At 36.9% G+C, this 20,097-nt stretch overlaps 1 protein-coding gene across 2 annotated transcripts in view; it reads left to right on the top strand.

Annotated features, from left to right (window-relative positions):
- Positions 1-20,097, top strand: part of FBXL2 (F-box and leucine rich repeat protein 2) — a 56,570-nt gene that overhangs the window by 14,610 nt on the left and 21,863 nt on the right. Inside the window, exons 3-4 of one of the 2 annotated variants that reach the window (XM_052793926.1) lie at positions 16,263-16,317; positions 17,828-17,902. In XM_052793926.1, coding sequence (XP_052649886.1) covers positions 16,263-16,317; positions 17,828-17,902 — 130 coding nt within the window. Of the gene's footprint in view, positions 1-16,262; positions 16,318-17,827; positions 17,903-20,097 lie in introns of those variants that run through there. The other variant, XM_052793935.1, reaches the window with a different exon arrangement.

Below are 20,097 nucleotides of genomic sequence, written 5' to 3'. Positions count from 1 at the left end.
TGATTTGTTTTAATGTGTTCAAATTATACTATACCATGGAAGATGTCATTTAGTAGTGATCTTTTCCTTGCATGTTAGAAGAAGTAGTGAAATAAAATGTCCAAAAAGCTTTGGTGTACAGAGTAGTCAGCTCTTCCATACTGCACAATGTTTTATCTGTCTGAAGAGCATATAATCCTTTCTCTAACGTAGTTCACACTCTTCATGTCATGAACTTTATTATAACAAAATAAAACATAAGTTAAACTTCAAAGCTTTCAAAAAGTCACGGCAGTGAAAAGCACTGCCTGTTACCATTACTGCCAGTCTGTGTTATATAAGGTAGAACCAACAGGAGGATTTTTCTTACTGTAGTCATTCGGCTAGTCATAAATTTCATCAGCTTGCTGGTGTGCAAGTAGATCAGGGGTTAGCTGCACACCAAGATCAGTAAGTTCAGCCCATGGTTGAGACACTGATGGATGCCTTCATGCTCTCATCTTGTTGAAAGTTGATGTCAAGAAAAGTGTAAACTGCCAGATGTGGAGATACTGCTTGACTGGATGTGACCACTTCAGAGCTGGAACTGAACCAGCTCAGCAACATCTTCTGTACCTGCATACAGGTTTTGTTATAGCCCACTCTTTGAGGGGGGAGGAAGGTGTTGGCTTATAATGGTGCAATTACAGTTTTTAGTGTTATTAAAATTGAGCTGATGGTTTCTTCTTAATACACTAAAGAGATGTTTGGGTTAGCTTGTATGTATGTCATTGCTTCCTGTTTGATTAGAAGTGGGAGAATGTCTCAAATAATGATATTTTGCATCTTGTGTCTGAAGAAAGTGCTCTTAAAACATTATGACTTCTTTTAGTGTCTGTACTATCACAATGCTCTCTTGGTGCTATTAAAGAAGCAGTCCATTGTTAAAGGAATTGAATTTTAAAAGGATTTTCATTTTTGTTGAGAAATACTCATTCCATATGGTGACAGTGTTGTAAATTAGACTTGTAGAACTGTTTAGAAAATGTGATTTAAAGAGATGTGTCACTGAATGATGCCCTGAACAGAAATTCTAATAACTTTGCTTTGTTGCACTCGGTGCCACACATGAACCACAAAATAAAAGTCAATTTAATATGCTGCCTCCTTATGATTCTTTGGTAATCTGCAAGCAGTTCTTTTCTAGCAGTAGGACTCTCCAAATATCTGTGGAAATGACTGTCCTTTTCACTGTTATGTATGCTAAGTATCCTATTTATGGAATTCAACAGAATTTGTTGATGTGGTTTAGGCAGTGAAAAGTATTGTGCACTGAGGTAGTGAAGACATCTTTTTTTGAAAGAACTTATTGATTATGTAGTATGCCTCAGTTTTCATTGTAGGATAAAAAGAAAATATCTGTGAAGCTATATAGATATTAAATTCCTAAATTATTGTCTATGCTAATTAATGTGTTGAGGTTGACTGTGGGAATTCCTGCATCTAACTTCTAGGTGTTGGTTTCTTGAATTGTGTATTCCAATACCAGATCTGGTTAAGTTCTTTAAAATGTTATATAGGGAGTAGCTTGCTTGTTTCATTGAGCAGTATGTTTACTCCAACATATATCTTACTATACAGGAGCTTTTAAAGAACTGAGAAGGAAGAAACCCATGTGCAAGTAATTGGACAGTACCAGTGGCTTAGCTGTTAGCTCTTGTATTCAAGATAACTTCTTACAGACCAACTTGGAGGATATTTAGGCTCACCTTGGATTTGACCAACTGAGGAAGTGATGCAGCTAGACACTGCCACTACACTAACTATCGTGGCAGTGTCTAAAGAAGCCTTTTGCATGATTGAAGGGCTTCCTGGGGCTGGAATGACGAAATTAAATAGCCCAGGCCAAGCATACACAGAACTCATTCAGCCAACCATCTAGTTCTTATGCACGTATGTCGTCTTTGCAATTGCACAGTGATCTACCAAGGTAGCATAGCAGCTGTAGCCAGAAGAGTTGATGATCTGAGAAATTGAATTGGGACAGTCAGCTTTCTCAGTACAGATCATGATGATCTCATGCGGAATGCTAGGACTCAGGTTATGGGCTGCCTGTAGCCAGAGAGAAATAAAATCCACATTTCATAACACCCACAATATTGTGCTGACTATCAGGGCTTTGGAATGGAGAAGAAGGGTATGAGTGGGAGAGATGCTCTGTAAACCTCCTTTTGAAATGCTGCTGCTGCAGAGACGTTCACAAGGCCAGAGGCAGAGTGTGTTAAGTGTTATGATGGGATGGGTCAGAGCTCTCATCCCTGCAGAGTGTAGATACCTAGGGAAATTTAGGGACGCAAACCTGGCTGTCTAAAGGATTATCAGTGGGGAATTTGTTTTATGCTCCTGCACATAAATGCTTTTGTAAGACTCGGCCTGAATGTCTTTCAACACCTAAACCAGTTTATGCTCATGCTACAACGTGTTTTAAAGTTGTCTTGCCATACGGTTGTGACAGGAGAGATTAAATATTGCTGCACTGAGTGTAATTAATATCCTAATTATTTTTACTATATTAACTACGCAGTCTACCTTTTAATTAAAAGGAGGGTAAACCAGTTGCAGTGGAAACATTTTGCTCACAGTGCTGGAACTGAATAGTAAATACTAGTCAAAGTGTCATCAAATGCACTTAATTCATTACTTGCTTATATCAGATATGTATGAAAACTGTTGGGAAGCACTACAGCTCTTTTTCTAACAAAAAACCATAAAATTTGACACATGGAAAGACTGGTTAATATCTTGTTACATTTCACTTCCAAATATTTGTAAACACAATTTCTTCTATTGCAAGAATTGGTTTTGTTCTCATATGCATCAAGTATTTAAACTTCCGTAATCTGACTATAACAAGCAATCCAGTTTTTTTCTCTAAAGTTGAGAAACCTTTTTCTGATGGTAGACTTAGGAAATACTACCACTCTAAAATTTATTCATTTGATGCTACAGTTGCATACTCTAAATTTGAACAAAGTAAGCCCTTGGTCTTATACTGCAGTTCTTTATGTTGTTGTTGTTATTATTATTATTATTATTATTACAACCAGAGTTAGATTGCAAGGTTTTCAGGATGGTTTCATGTCTCTTGCATGTTTTCTACAGAATATCTACTATACTTGTACATAATTGACTGAAACCCTCAGCTTCTCAGGCAAGAACCTAATTTGAAAGGATGTGAAACCAGAGATTATTTGTTCCTTCTCGAGTAGACACAGATAACTGGGCAGAGGAGGAAGGGGATATCTGACTGTATGGGCAGTGGTGGTTTTGAAGAAGACCCTGGTTTGGAGGGATCAGTTATGCTTTGAGGTAGATAGAATAGCTTGAGTGGAGAGGAGGCGGCATTTCATTTGTAACTTTTTCTGGTTTATGGGCATTTATTTTTATTTGTAATACTGGTGTAATTTTTTTTCCTGTGGAAGAAACAGGCTGCTTCTAAAAAATTTGATTTGTAGTACTGTTCAAGCTAAAAGAAAAATGATTACCCCTGTTAGCTGTTGCAGTGCTATTAGTTTGCCAGTTGGCAAGGAATGCTCTTTCCCCTCAGTTCTTATATATTACAAGAAGTGAAATGTTGAATAAATGCTCAGTTGTATGATGTTTGAGTAAGAATCCTGTGGAGGTATTATAAATCATGTAATTTAAACAATGTTTTCAGACAATTGTGACTTTATTTTTTTTTCTTAGCCTGTGTGTTTATGGAAAAGCACAATTTCATTATACAATACATTAGTTGTGGATTTGCATTGGTGTCTAAAGTTAATAAACCTGTATCTATCATCAGAAGAATCAGAAATCAACCCAGAGATAGACTATTGCAATTTTAATGGTAACAACTTTTCCAGTAAGATCTCACAACCTTGAAGATGGTCATCTTTTTCTTTTTTTCCTTACAAATTGCTGGAAAAAAAACCGGATTTTTAAAGTTGCGGTATTTAGTTTGAAAAGCATTGGAAACAAAAAAAACTTAAGAGAATGTAATTAATATTAGAATGTTCTGACTTTTCAACAGCTTCCAAAAATACTTTGTTTTGTGCTTGATAATGTGCTTGAAAATGGAGGTATAGACAATATTTTTGGCAGGTACAAGGACAGACAACATTTGTTCATTCGTGTTTTAACTGCTAATGTTCTGTGCTGTAAGATTTTGCACAAAAATGGCAAGCTGCAGAAACAGAGATGTTTATTCCTTTTGGCCACTTCAACTATTTTCAGTTCCTTTCTGCCTACAAAGTATCAACTTCATAAATTGTACCACAAATGTAGAAGCTATTATGAGTTCTGCTATGAACCATACTTACTGGGTGCATGTACTTGAATAATAGGTCTTAGTCATTAGACACAAATTTTGAGTGCTCAATCAGATTTAAAAGAGGATAAGCAAAGTTTTGGGACTCAAATTAGGAGAGGAACCCAGGAGTTGTGTTCCAGCAGCAGCTTTTCTTGTATGCCAGAATATGCAGCTTGTGAGCGGGCAAATGAAGTATTATATAAGTTTTCATGTTTCTGTTCCTTGTTTTTATTACTGCACACTTTTTTTGCTCAGCTTGTAGTGTGTTCGTTATTGTAAAGAAGAAAAATTACCAGAAGCTTAAAATTAGTGAAGTCAAACATAGTATTTAGTAAATTTGAAGTGATGCTTTACCATCTCTGAGCTTAACTGTGGGGGAAATAAAAAAGGAATATAGCAAGCATTACAACAAGAAATTGTCATAATGCCATTGGTATTTCTTAGCTAGGTACTGTAGGTACTTAAATGGCCCACAATTGCTGTAAAATTTGGCTGCTCTGTCTTGGTGTACAAAGTACTGACTGGTGATTCAAAGCACGGAAAAATATAAACTTGTATCTGGAACTGTTCTCAGTTGGTAGGAATTTTGTAAACAGACAAACAATGCATGTATTTTTGAAGGGGGGGAATATATCATCTCAAACATGATTAATTTTCCCCACTTCAAAGATTTGTATAATTAAATACAGCAGTATTTCACCCTGAGTAGCAAAGACTGCTGTTCAGTGTTTGACAATCTCAGGAAAACATTACAGTTTTATAATGCACATGCAGTCTTATATTTTGATTTTTAGACCATGTTTTGCATCTCTCTAAGTCCTCTGTAGTAGTCTGCTAAGCAATTACAATATAGCTATTTAGAATCAGAAACAACCAAATTGATACAAGTCATGAACTGCATTCATACAGATTATGAACCACATTGATTGTATAGGAGTTGCTTATGAAAAGTAAAACTTAATTCCTTTCTGTATATTTACAAAAATCTATAGTTTCTGTGAAGGGAAGTCTAATAGTACCTTGTACAAGTAACTTACTTTACGTAATGAAAGTCCTTTGATTTAGCATGCCTGAAATACATCTGTCCAAGGAATTAGTGCAGGGCAGCTACAACACTCCAATCTTGCACTAACTACTCCATATAGAAAACTTGTTTACGTAAGGGTAAGGGAAACATATTTGTTAACTAGAAATAGGGAGACTAACATTGATGGGAAGCAAGCAAGAACAATGGGACTGATAACAGCATAATATCAAATCCAGACTCACTCCTGTGGAGTCATATACTCATTTCCAGTGGTCCTTACCTCCAAAAATATGATCAGAAAACTAAACGAGCAAGTGATCAGAATGAACCACAGGTACAGGTCATGCACAAGATAAAGCTTCTGGAAGGTGATTAAATACTTTGATCTTTAGCCAGGGAAACAACAGATTTATAATTCTTTAGGACTATTTAAGACTTACTGGCTGTTTTCAGAATTCTTACATGCTTTAGCAGCAATTGTTAAATAATATCACACTACCAATACTATTTTTATTTGTTTTAACATGATTTACCCAATGTTAAAATGGATAGTCATTTAGTTTTTCTGTACCTTCAGCCTTCAAGGTAGTTTATCTAACCTCAAATATACATTGAGAATGCAACAAGTTGCAATTTTCTGATTAATCAGCTTTTGTTAGAAAATTTTCCAATTATTCTGAAGTGGGAATGGGTTTTAAAACTTTCTGGTGACTTATCTCAAATTCAGGACAGAACTTGTGCTCTGTCTGAGAAAACTAAAGACTCGACCAATAGCTTGGTGGTCAGCGTACCCCCTTCAGAATACAGAAAAGGTCTCATGTTGACCTTTTTTTACACTGCTACATGTATTGTTTGTCTGCTTATGAAATTCTTACCAAGATCAGTTCCAGTTGTAAGTTTATATTTTTCAGTTCTTTGCCTCGCCAGTCAGTGCTTTGAACACATTTTCTGCCTTCTTTGTATGAGATGCTGAACATTTGCAAATGATTATATGATCAATTAAGTTTGGCCATTTGAAATTGGAGTAGGTAGCTGCCATCCTCTATTTAATATGTTTAAGTGATTTGGTTTTGTTCACAAACAAATGCAAGAGTAAGCTTAAAATTGAATGTTTTAGGCAGAGATGTTTCAGATGGAATTCCTTTAAAAATGTGAGTGAGAGGCTCTAAGAACACAAACAGAAAATCGCACACTGGTGCCCTTGTATACTGTGTTAATGAAGAAGAGGAGATTTGGGAATGGAAGACTTTTTTTTTTTTTGTCAAGGTGCTGAGTAAGATTTATGAATTTTGAAAAGGAAATACTTTCTTTAATGTTTCTGCTTGAACAATTGGGACTTCCTTATAAATGGAGTGCTTCAGCATTACCTCATTAGATATTTCTCAGTAAGAACATGCTTGTGACAAAGGATTAGTCATACTGGAACAAACAAAAGTAAATAACAAGCATTTGGAGCGGGAGTAACAGCTAAAGGGGATATAGCAATGACTTACACAACTCTTGGAATCATACCTTACCATTTATTTTGTTTCATTTTGTTTTTCTTTTATTTGCTATTAAGTTTCTCTTTAGAATCTGTTTTTTAACTAATGAAGACTTAATTCCATTTACAGCTTTATTTACCTTGAAAGTGGAGTCTTATTTAAACTCAGTCTCTTGATTAACAAATTATCAAAGCCAAATGTTCTGAAGTATGAGTGATATAAAGAAGTCATGCTTTTTATATGGAGCTTTGGGAGGCAGAGGGGGAAATGTTCTTCCTCATTTCAGTGTAAAAAGTGCCATCAGAATAAAAAGGCAGTTCAAAAGACACTCTTTAACTTCCTACAAAAAAAATATTTTTTTCATTTTGGTGAATATTGATGCTAAACAGTTTAAATAACAATACCAAATACTTACACTTTTTTTTTTGTCTGTAACTCTGGAATTATTTACAGAAGAGGTGAGTTTTATCTGTGTCTTCCTGATGCAGACACAGGTATCGGGAAGAGAAGCCTTTTGTTCAAGGTCATCCTCCAGGCCAGTAGTAGAGCTACAAGTTGGATCAAGTCTACCAAACCCTAGTCCAGCAACTAACCAAGGTTTCCATAACCTTTATGGCTGTAGCAGTCGTGGTTTATGGAGCATCCCTAGGCTGTATATCATCAGCACATCATGTTATTTTTCTACATCTCCTCCAAGCCACTAGCGTGCAGGGCGGGTATAGTTGATTTTTGGCTGTTTGGTGCCCAAACTATATAATCCCTTCACTTGTGGGGAGAAAATAGACTGTAGGATAGTTGGAATGGCCAGCAGGTTGGATTGGGAGCGTGGGCTGCAAGTTAAACCACTCTGAACTCATTAGGCTAACTGCTTTTATTTAATAAGATGTGTTATAGTTGCAAAATTTGTACTTCATAAAATCACTTCATAAAATTTATATTCAAAAAATTATAGAATAGGTGAGGTAGGAAGTGAACTCTGGAGATCTTCTAGTCCAACTCCCCTGCTGAAAGCAGGGTCATCTGGAGCAGGGTTGTTCTTGGCATTGTCCAGTCGAGTTTTGAATATCTCAAAGCATAGAGACTTGATAAACTCTAGTCAACCTGGTCTGGTGTTTGACAACACTCACAGAAAAAAAAAAAAAAGTTTTTCTTTTAAGTGGAATTTCTCGTATTTCAGTTTGTGCCTATTGCTTTTTTTCTGTCACTGGACACTACTGGGAAGAGTTTGCCATCTTTACTCCCTCCTGTCAGATATTTATATGCACTATTAAGATCCCCCCTCAAACCACCTCTTTTGAGGCATGTTCGACATGGTGCTCACCAGAACCAAGTCCTTTTCTGCAAAGCTGCTTTTGAGTCAGGTGGCCCCCAGCCTGTATGGGTGCATGAGGTATCCTCCCGAGGCTGTGTCTCCTTTTATGGATTCCTGCCTGTCCATAAGTAGTAGTTCATTACTCATTTATCAAATGCTTTTCTGTAAATTGGAAATCTTCAGCTGAGCCTCATTTTTCCTTACAGAATTCTGTCTGTTGGTTGATGCCACCCCCCCCCCCCCCCCAAAAAAAAAAAGCCTGTGCTCTAGATAAGAGCATCTATAGCTAATACTTGATAAAAATCCTGCTAATAAAGCTGGGGACTTATACGAGCTGCAACATGCAGGCTTCTAGAAATTACAGAATAATGTCACTCATGCAGCACTTACAAGAAGTGATTAAACTGGCCAATCCATGGAGCTTTTAAAGTTAGAAATCTGGATCATCCCCCTCTACAAATATTCCAGTTTTAGGAAAGCATGAAGGATGTTGTGGAGATGTTAATGTGCATGAAAGACGAGTGTAGGGGTGTTGGGAGTCCTCTTAGCTTGTTACCACTTCATTTCTAGGTAAAGCATGTGACTTGCCTCATCATTTTGTTTGAAAGATACTATTTGGTCTTTAATGAATATTGTGTTGGGAAAGCAGAAAGATGATTTTTATTAAAAAAAAAAAAAAAAAGAGAAATAGCAAAGAAAGGATTCTGAAACTTTCTACTTCAGCTTCCCTTTTGGAAGCACTGCAGTGAGATTCCTAACTAGTATTATTAAAGACTTAATGGTGTTAAATGTTAAGATTCTTTTTTTAATAACAGTTGTTACAGTTTTTCTTCTTAAGATTCTTGTGTCTTGCCATTATATGAATCAGGATAACCAATGCAATGGGCGATTCCTTAAAATTGTTAGGTCACCAGCTATTTTGAGTGAAACAGCTAAGCAAGGATGCTGAAACAGATTCTAGCATGCATCTGACTTTTTGTGAAACATTAGATAAAATCTGTTTCATGGCTTGAACTTTTCTTGGGCGCTTACTATATTTAGGTTTTGTGTTCTATTCTTTTACTGGACTTCTAAAAGGTTACAAAAATATGACCTTTTAAGTTGCATTACGGATCCATAATATCTGAGTAGCTACAAAACAAAAATGCAACAGGGATACATTCATGTGCTGTCTTCTGGATTTCATTTTCAGACTAAAGTTACTTTATCATTTGCATAATGTAGTTGTATCAGCTACATAATTGACCCTGCAAAAGAAATAACCATGTAATGTAGTTACTGTATTCTGTATGTTTGATGGTAGATTAAACAGGACTGGCCCTTCTTGAATTTATTGTTGGGCATTTTGTTTCAGATACTAAGAGAATTAGGTTCTGAAAATATTGCTGTTTTGTGACATACAGTCACACTTTTACAAATAAGTAAAATTTATTTTTTTAAGGAGTGAGTAATATGATCCACTTGTCTTGCGAGTAATGTATAGGCCATAAAAAGTTAGATGCTGTGCTATAACTATAAAATGAATCCAGCAGAGCTGATTGTTTGTAGAGAAAGCTGACTTCTGTTTCAACTGAAAATAGATGTTAGGCATCCCGTAGACAGCCTGTTCTTTTGCAATTGCTAATACTTATGTAAGGATTGTGTAGTAATAAGCATCTTGGCAAAAGAAAAGGAGGTTTGGCTTGTAAAGAAATGTTTTTTGGTGCCACGTTTGTTATTGAAAGACTTGCTGTGTAGATCTGCTGAGAAAGGCATCTTAGCTCGAGTAGTTTACAAGTGGAAATTGCAGGTGTAAAAGTTACTGGAAAGTTTTGGAGTGTCTCACAGTTTCTAGTTTATGTGCTTTACTTCACAAAGTAGCACATCCCTAGTAAAAAGGGATTTGTTTTAATAATTGACCTGGAAAGTCAATCATTAGATGAGTCAGTGGATGCGTGCTTCATGTAGAAATTGGTGTTTGTCAGCCTTTTGTGACGTGCTGCTGAAAACGAGCCTGACAGAAATGAGCCAAAAGATACTTTTTTTTTTAATAGAAAATAGTCAGACTCCTTAAGCTTTTAATATGCCTCACCATTTACATTTCCAAGATAAGTATTATTATGTGGTTTTATTGAATAAGGTATTACTGGAATTTACCAATGGAGCAGGTTCCTACCTGCAAAGTAGGTGAAGTTTGGAAGTACACCAACACTAGCATTCTTAATTTAATCATATAGATTAAAATTTATGCATGCAAAATTCTACTGTTACGGATCATGGCTATGAATTATTCAGCTTATCTGTGTGTTTTCTAGCCTGCATATTTTTATTGTAGTGTTTGTACATACTGCTGGACTACAGTTAATGGTGACATGCCTCGTACCTCAGTAGAGTGTTTAGTAAAATGAGGGACAAAGGGAGAAGAGAAACCTTCCACATATAAAGAATCATAATAATGATTTTGTATTTACTGACTATGAAGTTTTAGGAGAAATACAAGACAGCTTCTATGGTCGTTCTGAGACTTCACGACTGTGTGCGTTCAAAGGAAATTTGTAGTGGACTGAGAGTGGCTGATGCTCTTTTCCCCTGTTGCTTGTTAACAGACTATGCTTGGGCATTTTTCCAGAAAATTCTGAGAAAAACCTGCTAAAAGAGGAGAATCAAATCTGTGAAAGCTGTACTTTGTCTCTCTGTGGTACCTTTTCACATGTGTAGGCTTTACTCTTCCGAATTGCATTTACATTCTAATAGCATGTAAAGGACTTCCATTGAGAGCAGGTTTGCTATGCGAGGAATTGTACAAATCAGTAATGAAGTCCCATCCTTAAGAAGTTCATAGTCTAAAATGGGGAAGACATGACAAATTTGTCATGTGCTTGTTTTGTAGCAACTGGATGGTGTGGTAAAGTTGAAAGGATCTTCTGAGCAGATTTTCTAGATGATGTGCTGTCTTCAGTCAGGCATTTCTCGTTCTTACTATTTTGTTTTTCATTTTGATACAGTTTGTCACCATTCTTTGTGTGCAAAACCATTATAGATTTAAAAGATGTGAAAAACAGCAGTTCTGAAATAGAATTCCATTCACAAGTCGGTTATTAAAAAACACCCTAACTTATGTTATTGCTGAAGCTTTTTAGAAATTATTGGGCATTTCTGTCATACCAAATTTTGGGGTTTGGGCCAAAAATTCCAGGAAGTCACAGTATGTGTGTGTGGTACTTACTGTCTGCATTTTGTTATCCACTTTGTATCAATCCATATAGTATTGTATCAAACTACTTAAAATGAGTCATTGCCAGGCCATTAGTGCAAAGCTTATTCCTTACGTGATCAAATTTGGAAGGGCCTTACAAAAGCGAGAGAGAAGCAGTTTGACTCTTGCGCAGTTTGATTTCTCACTCCGTAGGTGGTATGCTGTACAGTGTTGGGGTTTTGAGAAACAGCTGTTTCTTTCTGTGGCTCCATGGGGAGGGAAACAAAATATTAGGAGTCAGCCGTCTCTGTGTTTGGAAAGACACAGGACAGTCTGTTTATAGCACACAGGAATAATGAAGCATGTGTGGAAATACATGGGAAGAAGATAGAGATTGTAGATAATAACTTCTTATAGTTGGCAGGACCATATAAATTGCTGTGAAAATGCCTTAAAAAGGTGACTTAGGAGGTTTGTGGCCCTCTTAGGTTGAGTTTTGGGTATCGAGAAAATTCCAGAAGACTAGAAGAATATGAATCCTGACTGCAATGCTTTTATCTAGGCAAGGGAGAGATGACCAGAAATCTCAGCCTCATATTCAGTATGCAGTAGAAAAACTCACCGTAGATTTGTTTGATAAAAAATTGAGAGAGAGGAATATAACTGGCAGTTGTTGTGGTTTTCTGGAAAATAAGTGATTGGGCAATATCATTCTCTGTGATTAAGCAATTGGTTGGCTTTAACAACCAAAATTGCATGTTTCTACTGAGGCATTTGACTTTAACATTTGACCTATTCATTTTAGAAGTAGCACTCTGTGTGTGCAGTGTATTAGTGCATGTTAAAAGGATTCAGGACTGGTTAATAGTTATTGCAGCAATTGACAGGTAGGCCTGTAGGGTTTTAATTCAGTGCTTTGGAAATCACTGTTTCAGAAGTCACTGGAGATAAAAGTTATAGATGACACAAAAAGAACTGTAGTGGTAAACTACTGTGAAGACAAGGCACTCCTAAGGAAGTCTGAATAACATGATAAATTGGGGGGGTGTTCAAACAAGATTAATTTTACAGATTAGTTTTACGTGGATAGATATACAGGACTGGGGAATACTACAGAAAGAGCTGTGGCCTGGAGCATGTAATCCCAGAAGAGGATGTGAGGGTGAAACGGGTAAGATACTGTAAGATTCTTGTCTGATGCTATGTCAAAAAGGCTGTTACAGTGGCCTGAAATGGCTCTGAAAATGGGGGTGGTGAAATCATACTTTATGTCTGTGTACAGTTTTGATACTAATAAATTTTTTAATGCTGCTGATGTCTAGATTTGAAGAAACATGCTGGAAAAATGAAGAATGTGCAGAGAAAATGAGATTTAAAGAACTAAAGTAAAAAGATTGTTGAAAAGAGGAATTAAAGATGACCTGATAAGTGGCTTTAAAACTTGATGAGGAGAAAGTACTAACTGCTAAAGCACTCTTTATTTGGTGAAGAAAAGTAGAAAAAAGCATAAAGCTGGTAGTCAGACATTCACCTTGGAAATAAGGCAAACATTTTAACAGAGTGATTAACTAGTGGAACAAACTACCAGAGAAGGTGGTGATTTTCCATCCCTTGAAGGCTTTCAAATCAAGAATAGATCCTTTTCTGGAAGTTAGGCTTTAGCAAAATACAAGTTTACCATAAAGGAGTTGAGGAACTGTGAGCCTGTATGACCCTTTGTGCCTTTGACATGAAGCTCATGCATGCTGCAGGTACTGTTAACATTGAAAGATCCCCAAGGCCAAACTCATGAGGCATGTGTCCGGAATGGTTTGTGCCTAGGGATGAAAAGTCTTGAAGAGGTCTGTATTGGCTTTGTGTGACAAGGTTTTGGTAGCGGGGGTGGTTACAGGGGTGGCTTCTGTAAGAAGCTGCTGGAAGCTTCCCCTGTGTCCAACAGAGCCCATACCAGCCGGCTCTAAGACGGACCCGCCGCTGGCCAAGGCCGAGCCAATCAGCGATAGTGGTAACGCCTCTGTGATAACATTTTTAAGAAGGAAAAAAGTTGCTGGGACGGAAAACGGCAGCTGGAGAGAGGAGTGAGAACATGTAAGAGAAACAACCCTGCAGACACCAAGGTCAGTGAAGAAGGAGGGGGAGGAGATGCTCCAGGCGTCGGAGCAGAGATTCCCCTGCAGCCTGTGGTGAAGACCATGGTGAGGCAGGCTGTCCCCCTGCAGCCCATGGAGGTCCATGGTGGAGCAGATATCCACCTGCAGCCCGTGGAGGACCCCACGCCGGAGCAGGTGGGCTCCCGAAGGAGGCTGTGACCCCGTGGGAACCCCGTGCTGGAGCAGGCTCCTGGCAGGACCTGTGGATCTGTGGAGAGAGGAGCCCACGGAGCAGGTTTTCTGGCAGGACTTGTGACCCTGCGGGGGACCCATGCTGGAGCAGTATGCTCCTGAAGGACTGCATGCCATGGAAAGGACCCATGCTGGAGCAGTTCATGAAGAACTGCAGCCCGTGGGAAGGACCCACGTTGGAGAAGTTCGTGGAGGACTGTCTCCTGTGGGAAGGACCCCATGCTGGAGCAGGGGAAGAGTGTGATGAGTCCTCCCCCTGAGAAGGATGAAGCAGCAGGGATAACGTGTGATGAACTGACCGTAAACCCTGTTCCCTGTCCCCCTGCGCCGCTGGTGGGGGTAGGTAGAGAATCCGGGAGTGAAGTTGTGCCTGGGAAGAAGGGAGGGGTGGAGGGAAGGTGTTTTGAGATTTGGTTTTATTTCTCATTACCCTACTCTGGTTGATTTGTAATAAATTGAGTTAATTTTCCCCAAGCTGAGTCTGTTTTGCCTGTGATGGTAATTGGTGAGTGATCTCTCCTGTCCTTATCTTGACCCAGAAGCCCTTTGTTATATTTTCTCTCCCCTGTCCAGCTGAGGAGGGGGGAGTGATAGAATGGCTTTGGTGGGCACCTGGCATCCAGCCAGGGTCAACCCATCACAAGAATGGAGCAAAAATAAATACATCCGTTCTGCATTTAATTTTAATTTACTTTTTTAGCAGAAATCACGCATCAACATTAATCTCTTAACAGCAATAAACAATCAAACATGAAGACAGACTGCCAGACAACTCAGAGTAGTGGGGGTGTATAAAATACCCTTTCTTCAACATCTTAGAATTTCTTCTGTTGTTTCTTATTTCAGTAGAACTTGATACATCACTTCTAAAGCATGTCACGTTCTTCATTTAGGCAAGAGTATTGTGTCATTAAATGGATCGTCACAACCCTTCCTTTCTTTGTTACAAGTAACATAGAAGTCTGTCTGTTGTGCTTCCGCTTCTGTAAATTTGAGATCACCTGCTGATTCCACTCATACAGTGGTACTATGAGGAAGCTTCTACAAGCCAAGAAGCTTTTGCAGCTCTCTAGCATGATCTCCACACCCTCATCCTCAGCCATTTGCCTCATGGCAGGGGGGAAAGGTGACCTCAGAAGAGGGTTCACGGTGGGTTATTGGTATAAATGCTGCTCTTGAGAGAGAACGTTTTCAGTGCTCATCTGAACAGTCCAGCAATCTTGCTGAGCACATTAAATATGTACTTTGTGCATGGAACGCTGCTGAGTTCCTTAAAGTGGGCAGACCTCAGAATGGGTGTTCAGATTACAAAATAGATGTTATCAACAGGGTTTTATAAATTGTTTCATAGCTTCTGAGAATGTCCTTCTGTTTGCATGGCTAATAGTTTTTTGAGAAAATGTATTATTGTACAGTGAAAAAGAGAAAATATTTTCCTCTGTTAATGAAATATTGGAAAACTAATGTCTGAAGTAATCATAACAAATGTCCAGAAGGCTGTTATGTTTAAGAAGTATTTCCATTAACTTCCATTACATTTTTTGACTCTTGCCACAGCTAAAAATCACAGCACTTAAGATGTGGGCATCCATTTCGAGCTCTAGCTTCAGATCTCTACTTGCAAAATAGTAAACAGAATTTTACATTATTAAATTCAGCATCTCTTACCAGTTGTTTGCTCCTCAGTGTTAACATCTCACTGTAAGATGAAATGGTTATTATTACTGTTGGTTGTTTTGATGACTGAAAAACTTCACTGGTGAGCAGGTAGCAGTTTATACGTGAATTACAGTAACATCTTTCATATATTTCATATCTTTCTCTGTAATAGAAAATGATTTTGGAAGAGGATCTGTATTTTATGCTTAAGCTAATGATTTTTTTTTTTTCTGAGAACATCCTTTGACCTAATTTCATTGTTGTTTGGAAATGGTATTTAGCAAAATTCATTTTGACAGTGAAAAATTTCTTTCAGAAAACTATTAAGAGTTGGCAGCCTTGAGGAATTGGTTCTGTGAGAATAGTGATGCTAAATTTTCAGTTGCAGTCGTTTCTTGTAGAGTGAATTAAAAAAAAGATACTGTGTTAGACTTGGTAGTCACTGTGAAACCCCTTTAGACATTTGGGTCGTTGTTCTTTGTGTTAGTACTTAGATTCTTGAACTTGGATTTATGTATGTGGTGTTTTTCCATTTCTTACTCTTCACCAGCCTCTGAAATCTTCACCTGTATTTGTGTAAGTTACTTCTTTAATTGTAGCACAATTAAAGGTATATAAGCTAGTTTCTCTGAATTAAAAAGAAGAAAAAAGAATTTGTTATCACTCATGCATGTTTGGCTAGTAAGGAGGAAGAAACAGAAAATAGATTTTCTGAAGAAGCACCTGCTGGTTCTAATATGTTGGTGTTGACTGTCTTTAGATGATAGCTATGATATTATTCCTTACGTCTCAATAAACAAAATAATTTGGTAAAACACTTGTATTTAAAAAACACTTGTACTTGCTTCTTGTGTAACTGGTGTCTCTCCATAGAAGTAAAGAAGTGTGAATTAATGTATTAGTCTGAATTCGAAATAAAACATTTTAATTGTTGTTCTTTTCCTTTCTTCCCAGAATATTTTCTTTCTTGGACATAGTTACTTTGTGTCGATGTGCACAGGTTTCCAAGGTATGTATTTCTGTTTGGGTTTTTTGTTGTTCTTTGGGATGCTATTCACTTAATTACGTGCAAATCATGGGCTTTAGGGCAATCTGCTTCTTGTAATCAAATAGTTCTCTCAGTCTCTTTGTTTATTAAAACAAATAAACAGTGGGTCCAGTTTTGCAGTCAGATGTGGACTTAGTTGCTATGTACTGGACTAATGTTTAAAGGCTATGGAAAAGATATCCAGTCATGTATGGTCTATATCTGGAGAAAGGATTAAGCCCAGTTTGGCATGATGGCATTTGCTTTTTATAAAGCATGTGGCTGTATAACACTATTTTTCAGACGCATTTTCTGCTTAAAATTCCATGTAGTTAAGTTAATGTGCACCATGTGTTTAAGAAGTACGTCCATCGTTTGCTTGCCAAGTACAAAAGGTGTTAAGTAGCTGGACTACCAGTAGAGGGAAAAGGCACACAGAAGATAATAGAAAGCATGTTAAGTAAGCTTTTATGTTTAGCTCATCTTGATTTTTTTTTTTCTTGAATTAAAATGAATAATATTCTGTTCCTACATGAAGTGTATTCTTATACAACATGAAAGAACTTTTTTATTTCACGCTTTTCTTCCTTCTCTTAATGAGGATTGGGTTTTGTTTTGTTTGCTTGTTGTTTTTATTGGGGTCTTTTTGCTTGTTTTAATGTATAATTAAGTGTGTAACTGTTTCATTCCTATACCCATATCACTCTGACCTGCAGCTTCAGTAAGTTTTGTGAGTCAGCCAACATCAGGTTTTGTTAGAACCTTCAGCTAAAGCCTAGAAAACAGTGGAAGAAAACCGAAGTGATTGAATAAGTTGTATTTTTCTCTCAGAACTACCTGTCAGTTGGATGCGGTATTCTTTTTTCTGTTTTTCTGAGCATAATTGTGTTTCTCTGGCGCTTTATTTTGTTTTACTTTGAACAATTATTGCTTTGACATTGAAGGACAAATTCTCAAATACGTACGTGTAACTTAGCACTTGTAAAGGAAAGGCCTGATCCTAACAGTGGAAAGTCAGCAGTTTTCTGAAAGGTTGCTGTTCCTCTCAGAATAGTAACTAGTGAGGTTGAAGAACTGTGGTTTTATTGGAAAGAATCTCATCTGCAGCTACTTTTCTCCATATAGATCTAGCAAAAGTAACTTACTAGACAAATTTACAAAAGTTTTTTAAAAAATGGATGGTTAAATCTTGCTGCGTCCATGTACATACTTTATGTTTAATTTCTTCCTTTCCTGCATGTTTTATGAATGTAAGTTAGCCTTTGAAGTGCAATCCATTCAGGAGATTTGAGATTCATTTCCACAAATTCTATGTTTTTAACTAGTTGATACTGTATGACTACTAATATCTACAGTTATATTTCTTTTTAAAAAATGCTACTTGAAATTGTGTATTTTGTTATATTTGAGTTTGTTATGTTTGAATTGCTGAGAGGAAAATGAAGGGAGCAGGCAGTGGAGGTAATAAATAAACTGTATTTGTTTTCTGTAGGCATGGAATGTTTTAGCTCTGGATGGAAGCAATTGGCAAAGAATAGACCTCTTTAACTTTCAAACGGATATAGAGGTTAGTGTCTTTGGGGTTTGGTTTTTTTTTTTTCATTCCTATGGTGATGTTTAAGAGCATAGCCCATTTTGAGTATCCCATAGACTGTGCTTGCGTTCACATGTTTTAAAGACTAAAGTTCAAGATGATAATACAGAGAAGGAACAAATGGAAAAGAACTCTGTATTTGCCTCTTTTACACCAGATGAGTATTTCAGTTTGGGTTGCCAGCTATGTCTCAGATAATTTGCATATATCATATATATACAGGGCTCTAGAAATTCAAAGCTGCTCATTTCCAGAAAGTAAAGGTGTAAATGGTGCCTCAGAATCACTTTCATGATCAAGACGATAATTTCGTTGCTGGTCCCCAGACTCTCTGTAAGGGTGCCATCTAGTGCAGAAAGCTCTCTGGACACTTGGCTGTAGGACTTGGAGATTGAAACAATAAAATGCTGAACAACTTTTCTTACCGCTGACTTGCCTAGATTTGATTTGGTGTGTATCTGATTACCATTTTCTGAACATTTGTTTTATAAGATTTGAACCTTGCCTGAAATGCGGGTGCATGTGCATGAAAGTCCTTTTCAGCATATAATGAAAGGATTAGGGCAGTCTTGTCTTTGGTAAGAAAAACATGTCTGCATTAATACTATCATAGATGTGCATAACAAAATAAAATATGACATCTGAAAATGAAGACAAAAATCCATGTGGAAATACAATTCCTTAATTGAATCTGAACTGATTTATTGTTTGTTGTTTGACAATACAACTTAAATTTAGAATACAATAATGAATTTGCTTCTGGATATTGTTTTAGCTTCTTAGTTGCATGAATAAAATCCAGATGGGTTTCATTTGGTGTATTTTGCTCACCGTGTTTCAAACTGTTCCTAAAGCTTTATAGTGATATATAGGGTATATTTTTTTCACCGCTCTTTTAAAATTTTACTGCCAACTGCTCTGCTATACTGATGTTAAACATGAGGATCTTACAGAGGTGGGAGAAAGTTTTTTGGGTTTGTTTTTTTTTTTTTGGCATCTGCCTCTCTCTAAATGTGTCTAAGAAGACTTGGAGCTATGATGTCATCTTTTCAGTTGCCTTTAAAAAAAGCAAATGAGAAACACAAGCTAAGAAATAATAAAGAAAACCCTACAGGTCTGTGGTCTTTTTGTTGGTAGGCCTTTTCTGTGTCTGAAACCTTTCTGCTATTTAGAAACAGTATTGGATTTTTATGTTTTCAATATGTTTGTCTTATGTTGTACCTAGTGGTGTTGCCCTTTGAGATGCTATGTTTGTAGCATGGGATTCAGGAGAAGGAATGAAATTAAGTTATGATCCTCTTTTGCTATAAGAAGCTATTGTGGTTTGGAGCAATTCGGTTACTTCAATATATTATATTTAAGTACATTTGTAATATAAACCCCTTAAATTTATTCATAAGAGTATGTTAAACCAGCAATTATTACATAAGGTAGTTTTGAACAAGATAAACTTTCATATTCAGTGTCTAAGAACTCTGGTTTTTGTTCAGCTATTTTAGTAATATTTTTTTGCCTATAGATTTAGGACAGGTAAAAGCTGCTAATTGTATTTGGCAACTTTTTGCTCAGTTGGATGTTGTACGGTTTGGTGATGTTTCACATAGCATCAAGCAGTACTTGATCTGAGACTATCAAATAATGAAAAATTAGGTTTTGTGAAATTTTCCGTATTTAAGACCTCATGTGGTAGAGAATAAAGTGTGTGTGTGGGGGAAACAAACTATAAAGAAAAATTGTTTCTTTTCTGTCACAAAGATGTGTGAAGATCTTGAAGTTAAATGGGCCTTAGGATTTCTTGGTATGTGGAACAAAATGTAAACTGGTGTAATCTGAAGAACTAGGTTTTTTGTGTGACATTGAATTATTCAAACAGCTAAACACATTTGAATGCACTTAAATTGTCTTTTTGCATATGCTGTTTTTGGGGATTTTTACATGCTTAAAGAAATAAATGGGTTTAGGAAAACTTCTTTTTTCTATTTTCTTTGAATAATGCATTAGGGTTTGGCTTTTTTCTGCAATGTAGATTGAACTTGCATTACATGTAACTCACTGACGACTTTAGCCTTACAGTAAAGGTATTTGGCCTCTGTTGAGAGAGAATTCTGACTAAAGCTTTAAAAATACATAATTTTGTTTGTATAATGATTTTCAGTTTGTTTGTTTTG

Source organism: Harpia harpyja, chromosome 1 (genome assembly GCF_026419915.1).
Source record: "Harpia harpyja isolate bHarHar1 chromosome 1, bHarHar1 primary haplotype, whole genome shotgun sequence".
Taxonomy (NCBI): Eukaryota; Metazoa; Chordata; class Aves; order Accipitriformes; family Accipitridae; genus Harpia; species Harpia harpyja.
The sequence above is the reverse complement of the archived record's forward strand: the minus strand, read 5'-3'. Positions and strand labels throughout refer to the sequence as shown.